Below are 26,641 nucleotides of genomic sequence, written 5' to 3'. Positions count from 1 at the left end.
CTGACTCGCACATTGGATGTGGACGTGTGCAGCGAACCATTATGCAAATAAGCAAAGCTGTCAGGTGTCACGAAGCAACGCAAACGCACCTGGTGGCAGTGTCACGCTGCTGCACGTGCACCGCTGCAAGATCACACTTAAAAAAACTACACAGCTGATGTACAGTTGCATTCATCAGTTGCTGAAAATAACTAAGTGCATTTACTCACGTACAATTTTAAGTTATCACATTTTCATTTGAGCTGCTTCTAATATGTGTACATTGTTAAGTACACATCCTTTCTCTGTTATGTCACTTTCATCATAAGTTTTATTTCTTTAACAAACATTCCAACCTGTTTTCAATCTCTCGTTAGAGAACAATTTTTGAGAAAAAAAAACTGCTATTTTACGTCCAGTCACACACATTTATCATTTTAAAATAAAGTGAGCTTAAAGTACATAGAAAGTGTGTATGTGGAAAAGAATACTGTAACAGTAATAAGCTGCTCACACAACCATACAGCAGTAGTAATAATCATATATATAATGTAATTCAACATAATTAAATAGTTTCTTTTCTAGAAGAGAGCTTTTAATTTTGATTAGGTGAATTTAGTGGACAACAAAATGTTATATAAGTAAGCTTTAAAAATCTTACACTAAAAATATTGTAAATTATCACAGTACTTTACATTGGTGGGGTTTGACTGACATACTTTCCAGACCAAAGTATGATAAAATACATATCCACTTTGTACTTTGAATCCTTGGAGACTGTAGGAAACACATTTTATTTTCTTTAGTGATGTTAAGCTGATGTTGATGTTCAGTATGGTTGAATTATGAATAATGTCAGAATTGCAGTTAGAATCAGCTGCATTGTTAAAATAGGAATTCACTTGGTCAAGTACAAAACCAAGTAAAACTATAAAGATATGTCATATATCCATTAAGTTTCATAAAGAAAACTAAGAACATATGATGGATCAATTGCATTTTACTTTACTGTAAATGGTTTGCTATTTTCATGCATTTGTATAATACAGTGAATTTAGTGAGTACACACAAAAAGTGTTACAGTTATGTTGTTATTGCATTCAGAGGGAAATTAATCTTACATTTGCATTCAGGTTTCCTTCAAGTTATTGTCTGAGATTTTTTTTTTCTTCTCTTTTTTAAGTTTTTGTTGGTAATGAATATAAATTCTGGCACTTTGAAGAGGATATGATATTAGCTCTCTTACCGTGACCACATAGCAACAAAAGGTTCACACAGAGCATATGAGGACTTGTATGTTAGGTTGGACACTAAAGAGGGAGAGGGGGATTTGTACAGCTTGGCGAGACAAAGAGAGAGAGATGGGAAGGATGTGCAGCAAGTTAGGGGGGTTAAAGTTAAGGAGTGTCATGGGAAGATGGAAGGAGAACTTTGAAGAGTTGATGAATGAGGAAAATGAAAGTAGAGTAGAAGAGTGACTGGTGTGGAGCAGGAAGTAGCAAAGATTAGTAAGAGTGAAGTGAGTAGGAGATGGAAGAGGATGAAGAGTGGAAAGGCAGTTGGTCCTGATGACATACCTGTGGAGGTATGGAAGTGTCTAGGAGAGGTGGCAGTAGAGCTTCTGACTAGTTTGTTTAAGAAGATCTTGGAGAGTGAGAGGATGCTGAGGACTGGAGGAGAAGTGTACTGCAGCCCATTTTTAAGAACAAGGGTGATGTGCAGAGCTGTGGCAACTACAGAGGAATAAAGCTGATGAGCCAAACAATGAAGTTGTGGGAAAGAGTAGTGGAAGCTCTGCTAAGGGCAGAGGTGAACATTTGTGAGCAGCAATATGGTTTCATGCCTAGAAAGAGTCCAACAGATGCAGTATTTGCTTTGAGGATGCTGATGGAGAAGTACAGAGAAGGTCAGAGCGAATTCCATTGTGTCTTTGTAGATTTAGAGAAAACGTATGACAGGATGCAGAGAGAGGAGCTGTGGTATTGTATGAGGACGTCTGGAGCGGCAGAGAAGTATGTTAGAGTGGTGCAGGACATGTATGAGAGCTGTAAGACAGTGGTGAGGTGCTGTAGGTGTGACAGAGGAGTTCAAGGTGGAGGTGGGTCTGCATCAAGGCTCAGCTCTGAGCCCCTTCTTGTTTGCTCTGGTGATGGACAGACTGACAGATGAGGTTAGACAGGAATCTCCATGGACTATGATGTTTGCAGATGACATTGTTATTTGTAGTGAGAGCAGAGAGCAGGTGGAGGTCTGCTCTGGAAAACAGAGGAATGAAGCTTAGCCGCAGCAAGACAGAATACATGTGTGTCAACGGAGAGTGTGAAAAAGAGGTGAAGAGGCGAGTGCAGGCAGGTTGGAACGGGTGGAGAAAAGTGTCAGGTGTGTTGTGTGATAAAAGAGTATCAGTGAGAATGAAAGGAAAGATGTTCAAGATGGTGGTGAAACCAGAGATGTTGTTCGGCTTAGAGACAGTGGCACTGAAGAAAAGACAGGAGGCAGAGTTGGAGGTAGCAGAGCTTAAGATGTTGAGGTTCTCTTTGGGAGTGACGAGGACTTACAGGATCAGGAATGAGGACATCAGAGGGACAGCTCATGTTAGATGTTTTGGAGATAAAGTCAGAGAGGCCAGATTGAGTTGGTTTGGACATGTTCAGAGGAGAAACTGTGAATATATCGGTAGAAGGATGCTGAGGTTGGAACTGCCAGGCAGGAGGTATAGAGGAAGAGCAAAGAGGAGATTTATGGATGTAGTGAGGGAGGACATGAAGTTAGTTGGTGTGAGTGAAGAGGATGCAGAGGATAGAGTTAGATGGAGGCACATGATTCGCTGTGGCGACACCTGAAAGGCAACAGCCCAAAGGAAAAGAAAGACAAGAGCAACAAAAGGTTATATAGTCTGCTTCAGCAGTTTTCAGAAAACAAGCAAGTAAAACTTAAATTTTCAAGAATCAAGAAACTTTATTTATAACGGAGGGAAGGTGCATTATCTCCTCCTCACTTTAACCGAAGAATCAACATGAAGAGAAGAAGCAGGACACTGGCTTCTCATCAGTCTGGTATTTTCCAGACTCAGGCTGCTCCCTACAGTCTGTTATAAAGGCCTGAAGCTGGGACAATGGCACCTTATTTTGCTGGTGATGCTAGAAAAGAACCACAGTACCGTAATAAAGGCAATAAACTGCACATTTAAATAAAAGTCTTAAGCTGACTTTTCTCTTCTAACCTTGATGGTGTCATGTGTGTCAGGGATTAGAGCGATGAACAAGCTGAGCACTATGTAGATGAAGGGGGAGATGAAAGAGTAGAGGTAGAGTCTGCTGAAAAGCCACACCGTGTAGCTCTTGTCTCTCATCTTCAGGAAGGTGGTGTACATCTCATCCCCATTGAGGAGAGAGAAAAGGTGCTCGGTCACCTTGTGAAATGTCTGAAACTGGGAAAAAATGCTTTAATAATTAAGTTTTTATACATATACAGATTATCTCAACACAAATACGCAGTAAAACTTCAATTAAATTGTGATTACAATGTACTTTTTCATGGTAGGTCCCAAGAACAATCCAACCACAGAAGCAGTACCCAAGGTGGATTATCGCTGCACGACAGCAGAATCGGATAACATTTGGGGTTGCCGCTCTCAGGATTAGGATTAAAATCTGGAAAAGAAAAAAGGCCTTAAATTCCTTTGCTCTTGCACATTTTAACAGGCTGGCTGATGGACTATGCAAAAGCCAACAATGGCATTGTTAAAGTGCTTACATTGTATTTCTTGAAGAAACCAGAATAACGAATCATACCAACCCAGACAAGCATCGTGGCTGTTCCCAGCAAACTACTACAGACATCATAGCTTGTCAGGACCTGTCAAAGAGAAAAACATCATATAAATACCAGTTATTTTATATAGCATTTCATGAAGTCATAAAGACCTTTTTATAAATTATGAGTGCTGATTTTAGATCATTTAGCTTCTCAGCTTTCTCTTCATCTTACACATGTATCTATTGCCAATAATACTTAATGAACAGTGAACCTTTGTCTGTATTCCAATTTTGTGCGCTGACCCAGCAATGGTCAGCATGTCACTGACAATGATTAGGATATACCATCCATTCACAAACTCCATGCGGTCTGAACAAGTCACAATTTTGTTGTAGTAGGTGTGGAATAATATGCTGAACTCCTGCAAAAGAGAAATCATATAGTAAAAGAACCAATAAACAAACCAAGGACTAATTCCTGCACATGGCACTTAGATACAGTAGCAACATTTCTTGCAACATTTTCATTGTATGAGGTTTTTACTTCATCTCTGGTATATTCTTTTTTTTATACAACTGTGGTCTTGAGATCTTTGGAAAAGGTCATTAAAATGGCTTATTATATAAGTATTGAGTTACATTTTTGTAATTCAATTTTGCATTCAATTTAGCTTATTTCATTTATTTATTATATCTATGTAATTAGCTTCATATTTAACCTAAAGATGTAAAGCCGGTTAGGGTGTTAGAAAAACCACTATGCAAAGTTTTTCAATTAATTACACAATTAAATATAGTGTGAACCGGAGCTCGATTCTATTGATAATTGACCGTGTGCAGAGGGTCAGAGATGTGAAACAGACGACAATAACCACAGAATCAAACAACAAGAGCAGGTAATAATTCTTCCTGGTTGGAAATGACAACCCCAGATTTGGCTTTAAAGCAATCACAGAGTATTTAGCAAGCATCATTTGTGCTTGCACATTTTGCATAAGTGTGTGTAAAATCTTCCTGGTGCCCTCCACATTCCAGTCTCTGCATTCATAGATTCTAACATAATTTTCAACATTAACTTTGATCTTTCCAATGGGTGCATGGTTGTCAAATGTAATCTGTGTGAAAACAGAAAGGAAACACGGTCAAACTTTGGATACATACATATAGATCCTTCAAATAAGCACTTCAAACATGGTTATTAAATAATCGGGTCTGCGAACATACTGCATAGTTTAGCCCCCCCAACTTAGTTCTGTTCATCATGTATTGTTATGTACAGGTAGATGTTTTATGTTTTTTAACTCTTGTCCTGTATATGCCGCATGGCTATTTTTAAATGAAATGCATAGTTTGCATTTCATTTGTCTGTACACATACAAAAAGTTTGTGTTGTTTTGTTCTGTTTTAGTTTGTGTCCTTTTTGCGTTTTACTCAGCATTTAAGTCCTTGCCCAGGGACTACAGTTGCAAATTATCTAAACAGCTAAAACTGGCACATTTACAGAAATGTTGATTAATGTGCATTGTCCCTGTACAAATAAACAAATAAAGTACAGCAAAGGATTTTGTTAGAGACGTAGCACAAGTTATTCCTGAGCATGTTAAAAACAATGTATAAAATTACTTTATGTCTTTATCGACTAACCGATCCTAAGAACTCAAATCAGAGATGAAAATTTTTAGACGTTGACACCAACCATTTTGTGGAAGTCGTAACAATCTGGTAGCTCGTGGTGTCGCTCCGTCTGCAGATTGATTATATTCAGAGTAAGGCAGATGTACACTGATAGCAGACTGGACATACAAACATTTATTAAAACTCTTATCACTGAGGCATAAAACCAATATTTTTAGTTTAGTCACCTTGTGAAATCCATGGTGAGGTTAATATTTGGTGAGGCAAAACTACTGTTGTCAAATGCCTGCAATAGGTATATGGAAATGCAATCTGTTAAGAGGAAATACAGACAACAGGTTCAGAAGTTGTTGGACTTAATTTTATGGTTTCAGAATTTGGCATTCATTCATTTGACTAAGCTATGCTGCAGTGACCAGAACTTCCTCGTTTATTAAAGTCACAAGTAAATTCATGTGGTCCTTATTTTCCTTTCATGCTGTGAATAAGTTGCTTTAAATAAATCTTGAACACAAAACAAAATGTGGATGCAATTCGATGTATCCGCTGGACATAAACATGCATCTCACAGCTAATTTTTGTATAGTTCTACATTTTAGTTTAGAGCCTTTGTACCTTTTTTAACATGTGGATCAATGTCCAAGCTCTCTTTTTCTGGATCAATGCTGCTGTTTCTGTAAAATTCTTGACAGACTGACAGAGGTGTGAACTCTCCATCAACCCTCTCATATGCAACATTACCCATAGTCAGGGTTTGGAGATAGATGTACTGAAAAAAATAGAACACGTAAAAATAAATACAAAAATACAAGTAAAATACATTATGCTAATTGCTTTGAAATCCACATGTAATAAAAAATATAATGATAAACTGTTGCCAGTACATTATCACATCGGTTTTTGTGTAAAGTGCAAAGCTTCTCAGATGGTGATCTTTGAGAAACAGATGTCTGAATGTCATCAGATTTTCTTCTCTGAAGGTGACCATCAGTTCATTGCTCAAGCCAAAGGACACTAACGGATCAGAGAAGGGGAAACAAATACATATGAGACAAATCTGCCATCTGTATGCATTCAGGTTTAACGAAAAATAAATTGTAAGTAAATGCCTCTGTACACTCCCTGGATTGTGATGATTGCAATTCTTAATATTTGTAACATCAGCTTCCATGGTTTGCGACCCCTGGCTCTGTATTTCTCACAGGGGTTCATGAAGAAGTACTTTCGCCCTCCACCATCTTCGACTCCACAGTGTGAGTTCCCATCTGCAGTTGTTCTTTAGCCTCCTCTCGTTTGACCTCAGTAGAGGTGAAGTGCAGAACAGAACACTAGTTGCTGCCTTTGTGAAGACAGTGTCAGTACTTTGTTTTAAAATTTTTAAAACAATAACGATAAAGCAAAGGCTCAGTCATTCCATTCATTCTGATGTTTATCACACGGGTTCTCCTGCATTTGCCCTCTGCTGTCATTCTCCCGTATCTTTAGATTGTTAATATATATTATAAACTGTATTAAGATTAGAAAGAGCTGGAAAGCCACAAAAATGTTTTAGCTCTAAAACTGCAGCGGCCACTGTAACTGTAGTATAATAATAGTTTGTCACTGTTAATACAGTAGTAATACTAAATCCAGCATTATATATAATAGCAGTAATAAATAAATTACCTGCTAAGACCTGCTTTGGACCAGTGAGCAATAGAGTAACTAGTCTAATCAGTCAGGGCTTCCCGGATTCTGTAGTCACTAAACCAGCCTTAGCCCAGATGACTGTCATTCCTCTGCGTCATGTGAAGCTTTTCTAGATTTTCCAAAGATAAATCAGTTCCCACTTGTAGCATCTCAGCAAATTCCCCTGCACTCTGTCAGTAATTAATTTTGAATTTGACTTCTACAGTTTGTATTTTATTGTATAGGAGCTATCAAAAGTCGTAGACTGTATTTTGTACACATTAGACAAAAGCAAATGAATCAGGGATTGAATCACTTTCTCCTTATTGTCTCACATGAAACTAGACTACTGATTTTAAATGTATTTATTTATAAGCTTATTTTACCACAGAGTCACCAAAGAATGCAAATACAAGTTGTATTCTGAAAGAAAACTTTTAGTTTGAAATAGACATCGCACATGACCGAATAAAGTAATAATTAGGACAGTTTGCGTTTCACGACACCTTATGTGATTCAGGACGTCTGTAGTGGTGTAGAGCAACATCTTGTTGACTTAACGCTGCACAGAAAGAAGCAGAAAGCATAATTTAGAGCTATACTTCACTCCCAAAGGTGGCATCTTATAAGATCAGACATGTGTACTTATTAAAGTACTTATTCCAGTGTATTACAGGTTTCCTATTGCATCTGTACTGTAGCTGCCGTGTTTAACACTGTACTCTTTATCAGGAAGTCTTGATTAACAAAAATAAAAAAGTGAGTCAGAGGATGAGTCACGGGGCATTAAACCTCAATATATTTTAAATGTGTTGAATTATAAGTATTGAGTTAGAATATGTTTTGCAAGAATTTTGTATTGTCAAATGCATATTCTTAAAACTAAGGCATTGTTATGTTGGCCTCATACCAAAACTAAGGAAACAAATTTTCACTATTATTAAGACCTTAAAAAAAAAATACTTCACCACTGATAATAAAATGCCCCTATGTTGTCTAGTGCTAACCTGAATCATATGCCATGTACAACATTTTTCACAGGCCGCTTAATCAAAAGCAGAGAAACACCAAAAAGACCGGAGTGTTTGTATAGAATTGAGAAGTTGAATATTGTCCGATTGTCCCTTTAACAGGATGAAAACTGTCTTGTGTAGATTTGAAGTTAAAAGTTGCTCCTATGTGTTGCTGGGGTGAGCGAGCGCGACCGGAGGGGCTGGAAGTTCAGGTCCCCCCCGCTGCTGGTGCACCCCTGCGATGCTGCATCTATATTGGAGGGGGATTCTTCCATCACTTCATCCGGCAGTGGGGGAGCTCCAAAGTCTCCAGGCCTCAGGAGGCTGGAGGAGGTTGTGGAGGAAGCTTCTGCGATGCTGGCAGCAGCTATAGAGGACGACTCTTCACTTTTCTGTAATGGCGGCAGATTGAGTGAGCTTGATATGTCTGAATTGGAAGGGCTTCGTTCTCCGTCCGGGTGAAAGAGCAAGGTGGAATTGTTTGAAAAGGTCGAGAGGAGGTCGCTGGTCGTGCTCTGACTGCTGAGGGTGCACTCGGATGAGGAACTGGAGGCACCTGCTGTGGAGTGATGAGGAAAGACAGGAAGAGTGGGAAGGAAATTCAAATTAAAGCATCAAGAACATGTAATACATTTGAAATACAGAAATTATGATTTTGTAACTCGGCCTACTAACCTTTGAGAGACTCGAGCTTCTCGTTTTTGGCCATTTGTACCTCGTCTGTGATCTTAGTGATGATAAAGTTTTGCGAGCGCAGCTCCCGTATGGAGTCAATTAAAGCATCCAGGCCACGGGGGTTCTCAGCCAGGATGTCCAACAGCATAGCTGTCCGCTTTGTCTGCGTGGTCCTGCAGCTGATTTCTTCAGCATCGTCCCGTGTCAGGATCCTGCGCGAACGTAGAAAGTCAAGGTGGCGTTCAGCTCTGATCTTGTCGCAGAGATAGTGACGTAGCCTGGTCAGCACCTGAGATAGGAAAAAAAGACAAGAACGTGAGCTTCAATTCCCTGGACAGGAGGACAGGGAACCAAATAAAAGACTACAACAGGGGTCCACAGCAGATCATCTCAACTCACTTGAACAACCTAATATGGGATAAAAACCTGGTTCTGTTGTGTGTGATTTATGCTGTTTGGCCTTGTCCAAGGCTCTGTTAATGTTTGTGATAAGGCATGTTGTATTTATTTATTTTAAAAAGTGCACTAAATTCCTATAACGTGTTCCCCACATTGTGTTGGTGTCAAATCTCAGGGTGTTAGTTGCTGATGTGGGTACAGAGAGGGTGTGGTGGGGTATTTCCTCCTTTAACAGGCCTTTCACGCCAAGAAGGAACAAATAAACACTGCAAGCAGAACAATACATCTGTCTTGCTTTTTCCACACACACTGCCTTATCTTATCAGCAAGGTTGTGGGTTTTGGTGTGATCATACTCACGTCTTTTTTAATCTCTGCCATTTCATCTTCAGTGAGGCGAGGAACATCCATTCCTCTGACCCACAAAGTGAAAATCCAGGTGTTCCGGGTAAAAACCGACGACTGAAATAAGTAAAAAACCTACTTATAGTAAAAGAAACTACATCGATGAAAAGTGACTGTAAATGTTAACAAATGTTAATATCCATTTTTCGGAGTAAAAATGTGTCGTATCCACTATTCATTCAAGTTTTCACCCAGCGAAAAGAAAATCGCCGGACTTCCTGATTTCTTTACGGCTTTACGTCGACACGAGAGGAGAAGTAGAAAGAGCAGAGTCGTCACTTTCACACTCCTAACTTATTTATGAACGTTTCTGCGAATCAAAAGTCAAAAATTATTCCGATACATCTGTCACTATGACAGGAATTGTTAACGTCATCCAACACTCAAACCGCCCACGCATTGACTTCTCTTGACTTTTCAGAAGCGTAACACAACTTTTTAGACGCAGGTAAAGCGCTGTACTGCGCATGCCCACTGAGCGACGCTGTTGGACGTCTTTAAACACCGTTTATGACACTTTTTTACATATATTACAGGTGTAGTTCAGAAGGTGGCAAGTAACTAAATATATTTACTCGAGTATTCTACTCAACTACATTTACACTTTTACTGCGTTTGAATTTCAGAGGGAAATGTGCTTTTACGCTAGTAAATTTAAAAGCTTAAGTTAGTTTTTGCAATTCTTAAAAACCAAACATGAACTAATTAATGTTTATGTATTTTTATGGATGAACCCTCTATCAAAAGTAATTAAAATCTGCAATCACCTTTATCTTATTGTCTTTAAAACTGAAAGTTGGTAAACAAATCTGGACTAGACTTCTCGGTGGGTTACTTGTTTAACTTGTATGCTATGTATGTATTTTAGAGTCTGTACTTGGTACTTTAAGGTGGGTAAAGAATCCATCCATCACAGTGGATGGGGTAGGGTGGGGTCTCCTCTTTAGCATGCAGTGTCCATGATTTTCAAGTTTTGACTTGTCAATCCTAAGGACAATTTTCACTTTGTATCAGTTCATTTTAAATGGGCTAATCCCCAGAGAACAGAAAAATGTTTCCCGCGCACTGCGATTTTACCTTGAGAAATGTTATCTGTGGCGCAGGAAGGTAGAGCGGTCGTCCACCAATCTCGCAGTTGTTGGTTCAATCCCCGGCTCCTCCAGTCACATGTCGAAGTGTCCTTGAGCAAGACACCGAACCCCAACTTAGTTGCTCCTTATGAGCGTTGGCCACCTGCATAGCAGCTCCCCCACCGGTGTATGTGTGTGTGTGATTGTGAGTGTGAATGGGTGAATAAGAAGCAGTGTAAAGCGCTTTGAGTGCAAATAGGTAGAAAAGTGCTATATAAGTGCAGAACATTTACCATTTATCCTCAAGGTGTTGAATGTGCGTGATGAACCTCGCCCTCGAACCACCAATTATATGCTTGGTGGACAACCTGCTCTACCTCCCGAGCTACAGCCACTTTTCTGCAACAATTGTGAGTTTAACACTCAGGTAAACTTTGGCAAAATGACAAAACACATGCAGTAAAGAAACAAATTGTTGGAGATTGTGTCAGAAGAGATTGATGTCAGGCTTGCTTTGTCGTGTTCTGCAAATAGTGCACGTAGAAAACACCTTTCCCAAGCAGAAAACTATCCTAACTATTCTATAAAGAACACACAAGACCTTATGCTGTTTCCTTGAAAACATTTCCATGGATGTCAGTGATTTAGAATAGAGTAGACAAACTTTTGAATCCCAGCACTTTCTAGAAACCTGTGAAATCTCAGGTGTTAAAAGGTGAAACTCTACATAGATTAGTCTCTTTGCACAAGAAAAAAAAAGGTGCTACTCACACTGTCCTTAGAAACTGACAAACCATAATCACTTTTCTCTAAAGTCAGTCAGCCTCATGGTCAGTCTTATTGTTCATGTCTGGAGCCTGGAAATAGTGCAGGTGTGACAGCTTCGGATATACTGTCTCATGATTGAGCTCTGCCAAGAACTAGTCATTTTTAGAAATGATGTAATCAGCTGGATTTGCAATCAGCCCCTACAGACATCTCTGTCTGTGGTACAGAGGATGACCTGGTCTCACATAACAACCACAACAGGCTTGTCTCAAGCCTTATTGTGTCGTGGTTTTACACCAAAGGGGTTTTTCTGCCTTGTTGTTCTGCCACAGAGAATTATTTTTACACAGAGACTATTTACAGCATCACAAAATGACTTTTTGCACTTCATAGTCATTTTCTTCAATTATTATCATTCACGATATCTGCACTCCTTTCTCATTTGCCACGTGACACGTCATCCATGGACAGATTTAAATTTTGTTGGATGTCGCAGTGTTGAGGGTCTTAAGTGTGTAGGGAATATAAAAGCCTGGTCTCTGTAATAGGACAATATGGTAAATATATAAATATGGCAAATCCAGTCATATTGAATGACCACAGGAACTTGGCAACAAGATTAAAAACAATGTGGACATTTTCTTTGATATTGTAAAATGTAAAATGTATTGTACAATTCTCATGTGAGGTAGATAGCTGATTTGAATCCAGTGGTATTAAGAATTTGCTTTCTTTCCAAATGTTCTGTAAGCACTTTTATGTCTGTGTCAACTACAGTGATAGTACTGATTTGCTTACTTCAGCATGAAGACTGGAAGCAGGGGGAAAATAAACATTGTCTTTACTGGCAAACATTAGCCAGGCACAGTTACTACCTTTAAATCTGGTTACACCACCATTTAAAGTTTAAGATAAAAATTTGTATATTCCAGAGGAGTTCAAAGTAATCGACATGAGTTTGACTTTGATTTGACACAAGTTTGCACCATAAACCAACAGCAGCTTATTTTAACAGCTGAATGGCACATGAGCTAGAGAGTTGCAAAATAGAGGAAGCTACTTGCTTTGCCATCTGCTTTTATTAGATCCCTCTGTTATAAAATGCTTCAAAAAAGAGGAATGGTTTGCAGCTCTTAAATACTCTGTGAATGGACTGTCCCTCACAGTTAACAAGTGTGCTGTTCCTGCTACATCTATTAAATCAATTCAATTCAACTTTATTTATACAGCACCAATTCACAACAAAGTCATCTCAAGGCACTTTTCAGAATAAAGTCAAGACTGTATAGAGAGAACCCAACAATTCACACAAGTAGCCCTGCATTCTGAGATCGAAGTGGTCTACTGGGATGATATGGTCCTATGAAGTCTTCTATATATGATGGAGCCTGATCATTCAGAGCTTTATATGTAAGAAGCAGGGTTGTAAATTCTATTCTAAATTTAATTGGAAGCCAATGGAGAGAAGCTAGTGAAGGTGAAATATGATCTCTCTTGCCAGTTCCAGTCAGCACTCTTGCTGCAGCATTTTGGATTAATTGCAGGCTCTTAAAGGAGTAACTGGGCATCCTGAAAGTAGGGAATTACAGTAGTCCAACCTAGAGGTAACAAATGCATGGACCAGTTTTTCGGCATCACTTTGAGACAGGATGCTCCTAATTTTGGTTATGTTCTGTAGGTGGAAGAAGGCTGTTCTAGAGATTTGTTTTATATGTGAGGTAAAGGACAGATCCTGGTCAAAAATAACTCCAAGGTTCCTTGCAGTCGTACTGGAGGCCGGACTTATGCCATCTAGGGTAACAATATGGTTGGACATCATATCTCTGAGATTTTTGGGCCCAAATACTATGACTTCAGTTTTGTCTGAGTTTAGAAGTAAAGAATTATGGGACATCCAGGCCTTTATGTCTTGTAGGCTTGACGCTTGATTAACTGATTTTTTTCACCTCCTAATTTTTTTGCAACTTCCTTTTCAAGGATTTTAGAAATAAAGGGAAGATTGGATTTTTTATTTTGTCCTTTCGGCTTATTCCGCATTGTCTGCATGTTGATTTGGCACAGAGTTTACACCGGATGCCCTTCCTGACACGACCCTCCCCAATCTCCAGCGGGCTTGGATGGGCAATGCACAGCTGGGGATGGGAATGGGCCGTTATGGGTGCTGTTATCAGTGTCTTGCCCAGGACTGGGGATCAAACCACTGACCGTGTGGTCTGTGGACAGAGAAATATGCAGTCCAACATTTATGCTGTTGGGCTGTAAGAACGTTGTCTGAAGGTTTTAACTGTGTATGTTTAATAAGTGTATCTAAAAATTATAGTAACATCATCATATACCATCTTTTGCATTAGTGCTATTAATCCATACATCACTCTATCATAGAATAACCAAATGCATGGATACAGTCATCTGTTGATGGATCCTGGATTTAAATTAACCATCTTTGGACAAATTACTACCAAACATGCCCTACAACAGACCATTTGATGTCCTGAGATAGTATTTATAAATTTTTGAATTCCACTGCTCCACAAAACATAAAATTGAAAATTAGAGCTTATAGTTAAACTGGTGAGGAATTTCTGGGTGAATAAAGGTTGAACAGGGTAGATCTTGGCTTAGACTCAGAGGAGAGGAGGGCGACTTCTTATGATCTTATTGGAGGACACGTAGAGGAGCTTCCCATTCATAATTTCAGGACACCTCATCAGCAAACACATACGCCAGATCTGTGCAGAGTGTATAAAAAGAGGTAAGGATTTCAGAAGAGGCAGAGCAAACACCAGTACATTTGCTGCCTGGTCCGGTATATAACAATAAGGAGAATGTTCGCTCAGAAAAAGCTGTTTCCGCTTCTGAGGATGTGGAAAATCTTTGCTTGTATTGTAATCCTATTTCGTTTACTGGTGAGGAAATACTAACTAATCATGTAGAAGTTTCTCATTTTGACTTAGAAGGGTGATCACTTTTGGAAGAAAATGTTTGATTAGAAAAGTTTGATATCGCGTTTTACTTCAGGTGTCAGCCTCATGTCCAAAACATTGCCGGTGTCCCCCTGAAGTCCCAAGATGTCTCATTCTGAATTACTGTGAGTACAACAATAAAATTTACTAGAACAGGGAAATCTTTAGTCCAAAGTGCAAACACCAGTGCACTTGCATGGATGGTGGCGTTTGGATGTCTCTCTGTGCCCACATGAGCTCCCCAAAATTAATTGTGCAAAACCTACGAGGGTGAAAGTAAGGGGGCGGTGCTGTGAACAACTCATCTGCCCAGAGGAAATACGCCCTAAACAAGCCCAGTAAACTGAGCATCTAAAGACGAGCTCAGCAAAGAAGATCAACTTGGTTCTTGTGGGGGAGAGAAAAACAAAATCTTTAACTGGTGAGCAGTTTTAGGAAGATGATTACAAATGTAGCAACAAGGGAATTAAGTATTTTTCATATACTTTCTACAAATAATCACTTATTTCATTTATTCATTCACAAATTTCAGCTTTTCATCGGCCCACTCATCCAGTGGGCCACATGATTGCCCGAGGAGTCAAGTGCGTGTCACAGACCACAGCCTGGTTTCCCTGCTCCAAATCCTGTGGCACTGAAATGATCAAGAGGATGATCAACTACAACAGCAAATACAAACTGGTGAGAGACTTGGATCTGTGAAGTCCACCCATGTGACCAAAGGAGCCTCAGCAGTTTGAAGGTACACTCCAAACCTTATTAAAAAAACAACTCAGAAAACATTAATCTATACAAATATGTGGAGTATGATCTTATGTGTAAATTGGATTTGAGAATTTGCTGGTTATGTTCAGCACAGGCTTTTGGTGTTTTATTTTAACAGAAAGGTAAAAAGTGTAATCTCTCAGAAAAGATTATTAAACTACTCCACTCAACTACCCTTACAGACTGTTTATTGATATATAAATATAAGTGAAAATGGAAAGAAACTGTAAGTGGGAAGATTCAGACTCATTAAATGTTGACTGACAAATGCATTTGAACATGCAGCATGGATTTAGTAGTTCATGATTTTTGAACCTGGGTTTGCTCCTTAGTTAGAAATCAGATTCTTTTGAGTTAAACCAAATCTCTTTCTCTAGTTTTATTGTATTTACAACATATTGAAACCTCTGTAAATGAGACCTGCCACATGAAAACTACAGCCGCTTGTAAATAACTCATTGCACATTGTGGCCATGTTTCGGTTGATTTTAATGTATTTATAAAGATTTATGTGTCATTCTGCAGCTAATGCATCACTATGCATATTGTGAAATATTGTGCTGTTATATTGGATTGACATTTTGTTCGTTATGCTTGCAGGTTATGACGATAATAATGGTAAAGAGTTTGCTGAGATACACTTACACACACACATGCAGCTGAAGCTAAAAACACTTTAAGTTATTATTAAAAATTGTTGATGATTATCAACACAACCTGCTGATTTGTTATGGCTCTTATGACATATCAAAGATGTGCCCTGTTGTTTAACGTGTTTGTTGGCAACTTACATTGCAAAAGCAGGTCTTCACTAATGTAAAAATACGGTTATACTTAGGAACAACAAATAACACTTTTTAACTTTTTTAATGGAAGTTTACCAACAATCTTTGTTTCTGCATAAATGTCCATCTTGTATGTAAATAAGAAACAGTAGCACCAAAACTTCACTGTACGAAACACACACATAATGTAACGCCTTTTGGGACATTGGGCAAAACAGGTATTGAAACCTCTCACAACTTCAGCAGATTTTAAATGGTCTGCACTTATATAGCGTTTTTGGCAGTCAAAGCGCTTTACACTGCTTCATATTCACCCATTCACACTCACAACCACACACACACACACACACATACACCGATGGCCAACACTCACCGGGTTCAGTGTCTTGCTCAAGGACATGTGACTGGAGGAGCTGGGGATTGAACCAACAACTGCGAGATTGGTGGACAACCCCTCTACCTTCCCGCACCACAGTCACCCCATGATATCATGATATGTAGGAAAGTCACTGACTATCAGCTAAATGTTGAAGCCCATAATAATAAATAAGAAAAATAATATTTCACTAACTGTAAGTGTAATATAGATTCTTAAGAAGAATGATCAGCAAATCAAATATAAAAAATATATAAAATAAAAAATAAAAAATACAAATAAAAATAAAAAATACAAATTTGTCTTTAATCATTTTAGAAAATAAGAAGATCCAAAACCTGATGTTTGCAGTCCTTCATCGAACATAGTCCTGTAAGTGTTTTTGAGAAAGTCAACATAGCTCTGAATGCTTTGTTTGTGACTCTCTGATTGGTCAAGGCTGTACTGCAGATCCTTCAGACGCACCTCAAACTGTTTTTCTGCCTACAGATTGAGACAGACAGACAGAATAAATCAAACACGAACTCAACAGCATGCGTCACGGATAACTTCAGCACAAGTGGAAAATGCCTGGGCCATTAATGCTTTATATGTTCCAGAACGGCAAAATACTCACAGCAACTTTGCTCTGGCGGAGAAGCCTCAGCTCGTTTTTTCTTCTGCTTTTCTCTTCTTCTAGCTGCTGGATTTTGGTCTGAAGAGCCACTTCTTTGGCAAGAGTCTGTTCTTTTACCTTATTGACCTGGACAAGTAGAAAAACTGAAATGATCTGATAATCTGAAAGACTTCATTTCTCTGTGTGGAACTGGACAGTATCAAATAGTGATTTTTCATAGCACAAAATCCAAACAGAAATTATTAAGCTGAAATCTGTGTGGTGGAGTGAGGTAAAACACTGATATTGGCACATTTGGGAAGGTCCACACTTTTTAATATTTTCTGCCATTATTTATTATAGCCTGGATTCATTTTTACCACTTTTCTAGTCGATAATGTTAAAAAACAGATTTAAGAAAACAGATTTTTAGTTACCTGGATTGCATTTGACAACAACGTACTAACAAAGGTAAAAATACTAGATGCTCTCTCAGTTTTTTCATGGTGGTTACAGCATATTTTAGCTTTAACTACTCTAATCTCTTCCAATGAAAACCTTCCCATTTAAGTGACACTCAAGTGTCTCTGAGAAGTACCTGATGTTTGACGTCTGATAAAGCCGCCTCCAGCTGCCGAGTGAGAGCCTGACACTCTAATGAGCGTTGATCCAGCTGCTGGTTACTGTAGCTCAGAGCTTCCTCCTGAGCTGCAAGCCTCCGTACAAGGTCCAGGTTCTCTTGCTGCAGCTTGTCAAACTGCCTACACACACACACAAGCACACACACACAAACAAAGGTCAAGCTTTAAGCAGCTTCCGCGTTTGGAAACAAACATTCAACATTTAGAATAAAGGCAAATGTCCTACTTTTGAAGATAATTCACTTTCTCTTGTAGCTGTAAATTAACCTCATGAATGGAGTCTTTCATCTCTGCAGATGACCTCAGCAATTTTGTTTGAAAATCCATCTGTATATTCAAAACAGAGAATTACTATTTTAATAGTAACACAAAATGGGAAGTTCTGCAAAATACCAATTCACTACTAAATAGGTACATCGGTCCAAACAGAGGGAACACTCGCTAATTTCGATCGCAAACACATAATTTATTTAATTACAAACTTCAAAACTCACAGCAGGACCAGAATACAAGATGCATCAATGAGGATGTACTACCACCTGGTGGTGAGATGGAAGGAAATGACTACATTTTACATTCTCGGGCCACCACATCACATGCTGCACACCTTAACCTGCAGTTGCCTAATGGATTCTGACTTTTCTGAGCACTTCCTCTCTAAGCGTCGCAGGTTCTCATGGCACTCGAACAGACCCTGTTCAGCTGCCCTCAGTAACTCAGGGTAAGCCTTGAGCTCCTCCACACGCCCCTGCAGCTCCTGCCTCACCTGGGCTCCAGAGGAGGATAGCAGCAGATGTGGGGTGTTGGGGAATAGACAAAATATTGCTGCCCAGTTATTATTGTAGTACATTTGGTAATGTGTTTACTCCTTACGCAGGCCAGATACAAAAATATCATATGCAGCAGGTGGACAGGCCATTTGACAGCAGAAGAAAGATTCCTGTTTATACTGGAAAATATGCAAGATAATCAAGACAATTTAGATCTTTAAGATACTATAATCCATTAATAGTTGTTAAAATGTGAGATAAATCATATTGACAGAGATTACCTTCTCAACATCTATGTCCTTTTCATATTGTGATTTCTTGCTCTCTCTTAAAATATTTGCAGATCTTATTCTTAGCTCATCTATCTCAGCTTGAAGCTCTGCAACCTAGAAAAACGAATCATACAGAACAGTATAATGAAGTCTGTTGTCTCAATATGATCACAATCCTTTTTTTTTGTACAGGGTTTTCGAAAACAGTATTTATCCTTTGAACATAAGTGTATTTGTTGACCTAGAATTTTGTTTTCTTTCAGGTTAGTCTACAAAAATAAAGAAAATAAAAAGCACAGTTTGAAAAAAATACTATAAAAATAATTAGCAAATGTCTACCTGATACTGGCACTGCTCTACTTGAAGTTTCCTCTCCTGAGACACAAGTTTCTCTTCAACTAGCGCCGACTCCAAATCAGCCAGCTGGTGCTCCAAATTAGCAACAGATGCCTGGAGGTAAGCAAAAATCAAAATAAGAGTCAAAGAGAGATTTTTTTTAACCAACATAAAAGCTCAGTATATGAAAACCCAGTATTAATCATCTATATTATAAAGTAGCTGTAGAATGAATAATTTGTCATCAAAAGAGCACTGAACTAAATGGCTGTGCTGTGTTTTATTTAATTTTATAGTAATGATCAGACAAGCTGTCAACTTGTACCTTGAGCGTTGCATTACTGATGCTGAGGTCTCCATTTTCAGCGCTGAGTTTTTCAACTTGTTCGCTCAGAGCTTGATTCGCTGTGGTGAACTCGTCCTTTTCCTTCTGCAGCCTAATTTTTAAGTCTGCAATTTGACTTCATTGGAGATGATCATTCAGCATTAATCAGTAAAAACTGTTAGTTGCCACACAAGTTTTGTGCATTTGTACTGTTTACCAGAAAAGATGGTGTTTAATGAGAAACTGACAAACCTTTTCAACAATTGTATATGAGTTACAAGCTTGTCATTCTCATCTTCCATCTTCTCCTTTTGTTGCTTCCTGGTGTCTCTTTCTAAAAGGGCTTTGGCCAACTGAGCCTCCTTTATTGCAACAGGGAAAAGTAAATACTAAAATACTTAGCTGGTGTAGACTTAGTGAGTATGGCTGTGTTACACATCAGAAAAAAAGGAAACTTGGACTTCACACCTTTTCCTTCAACTGGGCATAGCATTTCTCAATGGCAGCTTCAAATCTCTCAGCTCTCAGTTTCTGTGCTCGAGTGGCTTTCTTGAGTGATTCTTTCTCCTGTGCTGCCTTCTCAATCAATGAACTGATGGAGCCTTTCAATTCCTCAGTCTCCATCTTCTGCTTAGCCAGTGTCCTCTCCAGAGTCTGGAAGACACCATAAACACACAATATAATAATAGGTTCATGATTTTAAAAAACAGCTTAAAAGCACTTTGTCTGGAACAACACAAGCTCGTAAAGCACTCAGGTATATACCCGCAGCTGCACAATCAGACGACTGTTTTCAGCTTCCTTGCTGCGCAGTTGGCCTTGCAGGTGAGCACGAGTAGCCTCCACAGACTTCGTTATGTGAACTGCAGTTTTTATGTTGTTCTGTAAAGACCATTATAGACAGATGCTTTAAAATGCATGCTATGCATTTTTTTGCATGTGCAAGTACATCTGTACTAAACTTTGTGCTGTGCTTACCTGCTCTTCTCTCCGCAGATCCATCAGTTGCTCAACTCTTCTTTCTGTTTCACTCAAATCTCTTTTTAAATGCTTAAATGAAAAATGACATCAAAGAAAGTTTCAGACTGGAATTTGTATAATTTTAAAGTTGTAATACAGTGAAAGTGCTTTTTGTAAAAGTCGATTCTGTGTCATACAAAGGATGCCAATCTGTCACAGACTCAATCTTCAACTAGTTTACCACAACTTAAGCACAAAGCTTAATTAACTTACACTTAAATTAATTCTTTGGCTTAAAATTGTTCAAATTTAATAAGACACCAACCTCATTTTCACTTTCAGCTTGCGTGATCCTCTTTGATAACAAGTTGATCTTTTGATTGGCACTGACTCGATCATCCTAAATGAAAAGCCTAAAAGTCAGAGTGTTTCTTTTGTTGTTATGGACCTAAAGTTACCACAATACTACTGTGTGCTACTACCTACCCATGACTCTATACTGGGAAATATATTGTGGCTGTAGTTTCACCAACCTCTGCATCCTGAAGCTGTTTCAGTGTTTGTCGGACAGACTTATTTATTCGTCTAAAATCCTCCAACTTCTCAAGCAAAAGCACTCTTTGTCTTGTAGTTCTGTGCTTATCTATGGAAAACTTTCTCGAAAGCTTTATTGTCAGAAAAAAAAAAAAAAAGTATTCGGTATGTCAGAATGTGTAATGTAAATATTTTGGTTTTCCACACGGAGTGTCATGCCCTAACTTTTTATTGCAAAACTGCTATAACTATACCTCAAAATCTTTTTCTAAAGCTTCTTTAAAAGACACAAGGTGTATAGCTGCAGAGTTGGCGGCTGCTTCTGCATCCATTAGAATTTTCAGGTAAGAGGTCTCTCCGTCGGCTAAGTCTCCATGACTATATGAAGAACAGAGCATTAGGAAAATGGTTTAAATCAGTTAGGGTGGCGATGCTGGTGAGTGGTTATTTAACCCCCCACCCCCTTTAGGTTGTTAATCAAATGTTTATGTATCATAGGACCTCACCAATTAATGTCAGCATCTGGGGTTCTTGTTTGGCAAGTGCTTCGTGCCCTGCTCCTCCTCAGCTCTTGAGAGCCAACTACATCACAACAACTCACAGTTTCATCGTCCCTGGTAGAGTTGAAACCAAGGGGGGCACTTTGGAGTTCATCCTCTGGAGACATACCTCTTACTACTGAGAAGACAATATACAGTATAACATATTTTAACATACAGATGACAGCAGGGAATGAACTCACAGTAACATCTCCTCTAAAATTAACGTAGCTCCACTAACGGCATAGTTTCTATATTGCTGTGAGACTAAGTGAGGTTGTCACGCGAGCTAACCAGGCTTACTTATACATAAAACAGACAGTACCATGTTACTGTCCGCTAAGCTTTACGTAAAGCTTTACATCAAACATTATTTTAACTAAGCAAAACGCTTAAAATCTAAATTGTGACTATTAGTACTAAAACCTGGTAATCATTTACAAAACAATGACACTAAAACGTAAATATTACAGTTCTTACTCTATCGTCTGGCGTCGGTTGTGACCACTAAACCCCCCCCCCCTCGCCCCGCCGTCGTCGTATGCCTGCCCGCCTCCTCTTCAAACGTCGAACCGGATTGGTTCGCTCGGAGCAACGCAATGACGCCACCTAATTTTCTCACTGTTGGTTTGTTCCCTGGAGAAGATGTAGGCTGGATTTACGTTTGACTTAATTTACGAACAGCCAGTTGGCAAACGAAAGCAAAGAGCCTGGCTGAAACCATAGAAACGAGAAGGAAGTTTATCTTCGCCGTACTCAAATCTTCTTCGACAGACATTTGGCAATAAAGCTTACCATTTTGTTTATTCTATTGCAATAAAATCGAAAGCAAGCACGTCATTGTTCACGTACACAGATGTTGTGTTTGCATACTTGGCATTATTTGAGCTTCTTCAGTTATTTGCAAGTTAGCTGTTGTGTTAAGCTAATGTTTATCTTCTTCTGAGTGGCCATGTTCAAACCTAAGATACTCTTCATTGGTCCCAGTAAGGTAAGTGCGTAACGATTAATACCTTCGTATAAGTGCGACGCAGCTTGTATTTATTGTCAGATGTTTATAGGTAGAAGGTGGAAGTCTTAGGATAATGTTTTGGGGTCTAACGCAATGTTTATCTAGCCCCGTCCACCTTAAGCAGTCCGTAGGTTCGTCACAGACGGTGGAGGTTGGGTAATCATTAAATAATCTCTAATTACATGTCAATATAAACTAGTTACAATTAGATTCACCTCAACAAACTGTAATAATGAAATGCCGCCTTAACGATTAAGTATAGTAGTATGGTACTCAGAACTATACTGACGCAAACCAGACCCCGCACTTTAATTAATATAATATAATATAATATAATATAATATAATATAATCACCTTTGAAAGCTGAAACTCAGCATATCGTTGTTCATTAAGTCTTCAGTCGATTGCGTATCTGTTACACTCCCCTGATTTTATTTCTGTACGGAAAAAAATGTACAGTAGGTACATATATTGGATATAAGATCCACGTCTTTCATAACGGAATGTGTTCCGCACGTTGATTTGGCACGAGATTTTGGGCCGGATGCCCTTCCTGCCGCAACTCTCCCATTTGTATACAGACACGGGCCCAATGCTCTACGAGCCCTGATCCACCAGGCCCTGTTAGGTATTCAAAAACGATGCTAATATGATATACAAGTCTAGAAAAATCGGCCAAAACTCACATACCTTATTCTTTATGACTAAACCAATATTCAATTTAGAACTTACTTTAGCCGATTATCATAAGTCAATAAGAAAAAGCTTCTAAATTGTAAAGTTTTTAAATTCCGCCTCTGCATTTGATTATTATATTGCTCAGTTTTATTCATATGTTGCATTAGGGCAGCAAACATATGAGACACATTTTCATCATGCTTGTGTGCATAAAACATGCTGGTTCTGACTTTAATGGAGTATTTTTATGGTGTTGGACTTCTCAAGTAAACATCCGAATATTTTAACAACTAGATAAAGTGTATTTTCGCATTATTATTACGAGCTCAAGTAAAAATGTTTATGTTGAATGGCTATAAGGTGTTAAGTAGTCTTACAATCAACAGGTAATTATAAAACAATTATAACATTAATGGCAGCTGCGTTTGAAAGTGCTTTCCACTCAGTCTTTACAAATCTTCATGAAATAATACACAATAAATTCAAATGGTAAAACAACTACACTGTACGTGGCATTAACTACACTAACTCTCTGTGGAATATTGTGACATCTAAAACTAAATTTTTTTTTAAAAAAGCACCTTAAAGTTTTACTTGAGTACAGTATCTGCATTAATATACTTTTTTTAACCTCCTCTCTTGGGTTAAAGCATCAGCCTTCTGTCAGTCTAACTGATGCTGTTATAACTGCCTTTTTTTTTCAGAGTGGGAAAACAGTTCTTGCAAATTTTCTGTCTGACACAACAGAAAGTGTGGGAGGTGAATATAGACCTACTCAAGGAGTCAGGTACACTGGGTTCCCTTCATGCTTTCCAACTGACAGTTTAACCCTGTTGTACAGTGATAGGCAAGAAAGAGTCAAATTAAGCACCCAGATGAAAAACTATGAAACAGTATCAATATGTCCTCACGGTATTATGTTTTATTCTGTTTTAAGGATATTGGAATTTGAATCACAACCTGAAGGCAGTAGCGACAACAAAACATGTGAGGTCGAACTTTGGGACTGTTCCGGGGATTTCAAGTAAGTTAACTATCACCAACACATTTTAAATAAACAGGGACTTAAAACTTAACTTACTTACTTGCCTCTTGTAATTTTAAGTAAAGACTTATTACTATGCATAATTTCTTTTTTTCAGTGTCTAAAGGAGATATTTAATATATTGTCTTCCCACAGATTTGAATCCTGCTGGCCTGCGCTCATGAAAGACTCAAGTGGTGTGGTGATCATTTTTAATCCCGATGTTCCAAGTCACCTCAAAGAAATAGAGATGTGGCATTCAATGTTCATCTCCTCTCAGGGTTTGCAGGACAATCAATGTTTACTCTTATCTCACCACAAGCCTGGCAACGGAATAGAAGATGGACAGTTGCCTTTAGGTAAATCCACTGCAGGCCTGAAAGGGCTGTTATGTGAGTTATTACTATGGTTTTTCCGCTAACATGCTCATTCTTTGTTGATGCAGCCTCAAATCTCAGCAGACTTCCACTTATTCACTTCAACCTGGAGGAGGAACCTGAGGATGTGAGGCAAGCTTTCTGCAGATATTTGGGAAGTGTTGTAAATACAATGTCAGAGAGTCGAGAACGAGAAGAAATGTCCATCATTACATAGCAAAACAATCTATAAAGTATGCAGCCTAACAATTAGTTTTTATTATTTGGATTCTGCAAATTGGGGACACTTGTCTGTTTGGGACATTTAGGAAACACTCATTAAGTCATTAATTGTACATCAATATTGGCATATAGCTGTGCATCTTTTGAAAAACAGCTTACAAACTTTAAATTTCCTACTGTTGTTTATTCTTAGTTTCTTGTGTTTAGTTTTATTTTATGGGAATACATCTGACCTAACTCAATCTGGAAATGAAGCCACAGGAAATGCAAACTTCTGAAATATTCTGACTATATCTGTTTATTTAAAAATGTTAAGAATGTGACAATTAGTGGAGAAGTATGAACAGTAGTAAGTATTTAGATATATCCAATAATACTTCCTTTGCCCATGAACTCTCTAATGTAGAACCACATCAGCACCTCGGTTGTCACAAGTCCATTCCTTAAGGCATCCTGCATAAGAAATAAAGACACTTTTAAGAACAACATAACAATTACATTTTTTTTAAATGAAATTGCATCAGTATCAAAAATTAAATATTTTGATTGTACCAAGAAAAACATATTTCGAAGAGCAAAAACATCCCATTTCAATATATACAATTACACACTACCAATCATAGAACAGGCACTATCAATATCACACACAAATTATATAAATACTTTATATAATTAACTTTTTATGCCTGACATCTTTTCATGCATAACATATTTTTCCCCATTTGCTACACTGAACTAACTGACATGGGATTTTATCACCTTACATTACTATTTTGTATTTGCATTATTTTTTACTCATTTTACTCTGTATGGATAAACAGAAACATAAACCTTTTCAACAAACTGAAGACTGGACATCTGAACCGACCAAGTACTGTGGCTTCATTCTTATTCAAATATAGTTCATGGCTTCCATTTTAATGGCTTCCATTAAAACAAATACCCATGGAAGGTGTTTTCATGTTAGCTTTTGACAGAATAAATAATTTATTGACTTATTATGGTTTTAGCAGTAAAGTATTTGTAACAATTTAATGGGCCAAAAGCCCCTCAGCAGACCAAACAGACCAGACCACATAGGAGAACGTATGATAGATTATCTCTGCTCGTAATCTAAGAAGGTTTTGTTTTTGTAGCATTAGTCATTAGTTAGTTTTCACTTTCATTGTGGTTTGTCCAGACTGGAAGCTCTTGAGACCCGATGCGGCTTCTGTAGCTTTGGGAATATCAGATGGAGAAGGTGGGACGAGCTCCGCTCCAACATAGCACCTGAAGGTCGCTAGTCGAGGTTTGGAGTACGGCTACATTAACACTAACGCAAAATATCTTAGCACGGACGTCAGTTAAGTAGCTGCAAAGTCAAAGCCACTGAGCCATTGAGGCTTTAATCTATAATACAGATGTAAAAGTTATAGTTGTGTACAGACACCAGTTGTTACAGAACAACTGTCTGAAGTATGTAGCAGCTAACAAACGTAGTCAGCAGGTGTTAAAAGTTTACTCTCTACCTTAATTTATAAATGATAAAAATAACATAAGCCAATAAACATACCTCCGACTAACTTTGACTTTGTACTTTGGCGACTACTTTCTGCACCGTGAGCCATAATGAAGTAAACTACCAACGTCAGGAAAGGAGAAGAATGTTTCCAGGTCACAGATTTCAAAATAAAGGAAACTATTTTGAACACGGTTGTGAATTTTCAAAATAACATAAAAGCAAGAATTCGTTTTCTGGTTCTACAATCATACGATCAAACACCCTACACGCAAGTTATAAGAAGGTAAAACAACAAAGTCTGTAGTCTGTAGGACCATTAAGCATAGAGAAACTTCAAAAGTACTCTGTTTAAAGCAAAACATGCAGATTTATACACCCACAAATAAACCACAGTACCAGTACTCCTACTGTGAAGCCACACGGTTTTAATGTGTGCAAATTGTTGTTTGGAATTGTGTTGCTGAAATAAACAAGTACTTTCCTAAAAAAGATGGAAAAATATGTTGCTCCCTAAGAAGTGAAAGTGATTTAACAATATTGCTGCCTTCACAGATCTGCAGGTTACTGACAAATTGCAATTCTATGCTGGGTAACAT

At 38.3% G+C, this 26,641-nt stretch overlaps 4 protein-coding genes, 1 long non-coding RNA gene and 1 pseudogene across 6 annotated transcripts; 2 read left to right on the top strand and 4 right to left on the bottom strand.

Moving 5' to 3' along the window:
* Positions 1-46: 46 nt before the first annotated feature.
* On the bottom strand, positions 47-6,841 carry LOC137098421 (mucolipin-3-like). The gene is made up of 12 exons (XM_067474643.1): positions 6,811-6,841; positions 6,496-6,616; positions 6,261-6,391; positions 5,988-6,167; positions 5,600-5,684; positions 5,434-5,530; positions 4,523-4,852; positions 4,010-4,159; positions 3,736-3,837; positions 3,510-3,632; positions 3,203-3,409; positions 47-3,119 (listed from the first exon to the last, which is right to left on the bottom strand). Exons 1-12 carry the CDS (start codon positions 6,839-6,841, stop codon positions 2,991-2,993), a joined length of 1,686 nt encoding a protein of 561 aa, XP_067330744.1. The 3' UTR covers positions 47-2,990.
* A 551-nt stretch (positions 6,842-7,392) lies between these two features.
* Positions 7,393-9,976, bottom strand: bcl10 (BCL10 immune signaling adaptor). Of its 2 annotated transcripts, none has more exons than XM_067474555.1 (3): positions 9,487-9,976; positions 8,729-9,017; positions 7,393-8,609 (listed from the first exon to the last, which is right to left on the bottom strand). In XM_067474555.1, exons 1-3 carry the CDS (start codon positions 9,535-9,537, stop codon positions 8,203-8,205), a joined length of 747 nt encoding a protein of 248 aa, XP_067330656.1. In that variant the 5' UTR covers positions 9,538-9,976; the 3' UTR covers positions 7,393-8,202. The 2 variants fall into 2 exon arrangements, with proteins under 2 accessions (XP_067330656.1, XP_067330655.1); XM_067474554.1 differs by having other exon boundaries at positions 7,393-8,612; positions 9,487-9,970.
* Positions 9,977-13,442: 3,466 nt separating this feature from the next.
* On the top strand, positions 13,443-15,108 carry LOC137098418 (CCN family member 1-like; annotated as a pseudogene).
* Positions 15,109-15,531: 423 nt separating this feature from the next.
* LOC137098361 (outer dense fiber protein 2-like) lies at positions 15,532-21,763 on the bottom strand. Its single transcript, XM_067474553.1, has 17 exons — positions 21,711-21,763; positions 21,198-21,369; positions 20,946-21,069; positions 20,691-20,822; positions 20,483-20,557; positions 20,176-20,247; positions 19,963-20,079; positions 19,666-19,851; positions 19,450-19,559; positions 19,198-19,333; positions 18,876-18,986; positions 18,546-18,650; positions 18,102-18,260; positions 17,721-17,821; positions 17,452-17,614; positions 16,875-17,000; positions 15,532-16,741 (listed from the first exon to the last, which is right to left on the bottom strand). The coding sequence occupies exons 2-17, from the start codon at positions 21,356-21,358 to the stop codon at positions 16,568-16,570; spliced, it is 2,052 nt and encodes a 683-aa protein (XP_067330654.1). The 5' UTR covers positions 21,359-21,369; positions 21,711-21,763; the 3' UTR covers positions 15,532-16,567.
* Positions 21,764-21,851: 88 nt separating this feature from the next.
* On the top strand, positions 21,852-25,461 carry ift22 (intraflagellar transport 22 homolog (Chlamydomonas)). Its single transcript, XM_067474556.1, has 5 exons — positions 21,852-22,221; positions 23,626-23,708; positions 23,859-23,945; positions 24,102-24,304; positions 24,391-25,461. Exons 1-5 carry the CDS (start codon positions 22,183-22,185, stop codon positions 24,537-24,539), a joined length of 561 nt encoding a protein of 186 aa, XP_067330657.1. The 5' UTR covers positions 21,852-22,182; the 3' UTR covers positions 24,540-25,461.
* Positions 23,824-26,302, bottom strand: LOC137098365 (uncharacterized). Its single transcript, XR_010910605.1, has 2 exons — positions 25,705-26,302; positions 23,824-24,997 (listed from the first exon to the last, which is right to left on the bottom strand). It is a non-coding gene; the product is annotated as an uncharacterized lncRNA (long non-coding RNA).
* Between the last annotated feature and the right edge of the window lie 339 nt (positions 26,303-26,641).

This window comes from Channa argus, chromosome 14 (genome assembly GCF_033026475.1).
Source record: "Channa argus isolate prfri chromosome 14, Channa argus male v1.0, whole genome shotgun sequence".
Lineage (NCBI taxonomy): Eukaryota > Metazoa > Chordata > Actinopteri > Anabantiformes > Channidae > Channa > Channa argus.
The sequence above is the reverse complement of the archived record's forward strand: the minus strand, read 5'-3'. Positions and strand labels throughout refer to the sequence as shown.

Coding starts and splice junctions, on each gene's coding strand:
- bcl10 (XM_067474554.1), bottom strand. CDS start 9,537: ATGGATGTTCCTCGCCTCACTGAAGATGAAATGGCAGAGATTAAAAAA. Junction 9,018..9,486: donor TGGCAGAGATTAAAAAAGAC/GTGAGTATGATC, acceptor TTCCTATCTCAG/GTGCTGACCAGGCTACGTCA. Junction 8,613..8,728: donor GAAGCTCGAGTCTCTCAAAG/GTTAGTAGGCCG, acceptor ATCACTCCACAG/CAGGTGCCTCCAGTTCCTCA.
- ift22 (XM_067474556.1), top strand. CDS start 22,183: ATGTTCAAACCTAAGATACTCTTCATTGGTCCCAGTAAG. Junction 22,222..23,625: donor TCTTCATTGGTCCCAGTAAG/GTAAGTGCGTAA, acceptor TTTTTTTTTCAG/AGTGGGAAAACAGTTCTTGC. Junction 23,946..24,101: donor GACTGTTCCGGGGATTTCAA/GTAAGTTAACTA, acceptor GTCTTCCCACAG/ATTTGAATCCTGCTGGCCTG.
- LOC137098421 (XM_067474643.1), bottom strand. CDS start 6,841: ATGACAGCAGAGGGCAAATGCAGGAGAACCC. Junction 5,685..5,987: donor TGATCCACATGTTAAAAAAG/GTACAAAGGCTC, acceptor TCCTCTTAACAG/ATTGCATTTCCATATACCTA. Junction 3,633..3,735: donor GTTTCTTCAAGAAATACAAT/GTAAGCACTTTA, acceptor TTTCTTTTCCAG/ATTTTAATCCTAATCCTGAG.
- LOC137098361 (XM_067474553.1), bottom strand. CDS start 21,358: ATGTCTCCAGAGGATGAACTCCAAAGTGCCCCCCTTGGTTTCAACTCT. Junction 17,615..17,720: donor AAAGTGAATTATCTTCAAAA/GTAGGACATTTG, acceptor GTGTGTGTGTAG/GCAGTTTGACAAGCTGCAGC. Junction 16,742..16,874: donor TCCGCCAGAGCAAAGTTGCT/GTGAGTATTTTG, acceptor CTCAATCTGTAG/GCAGAAAAACAGTTTGAGGT.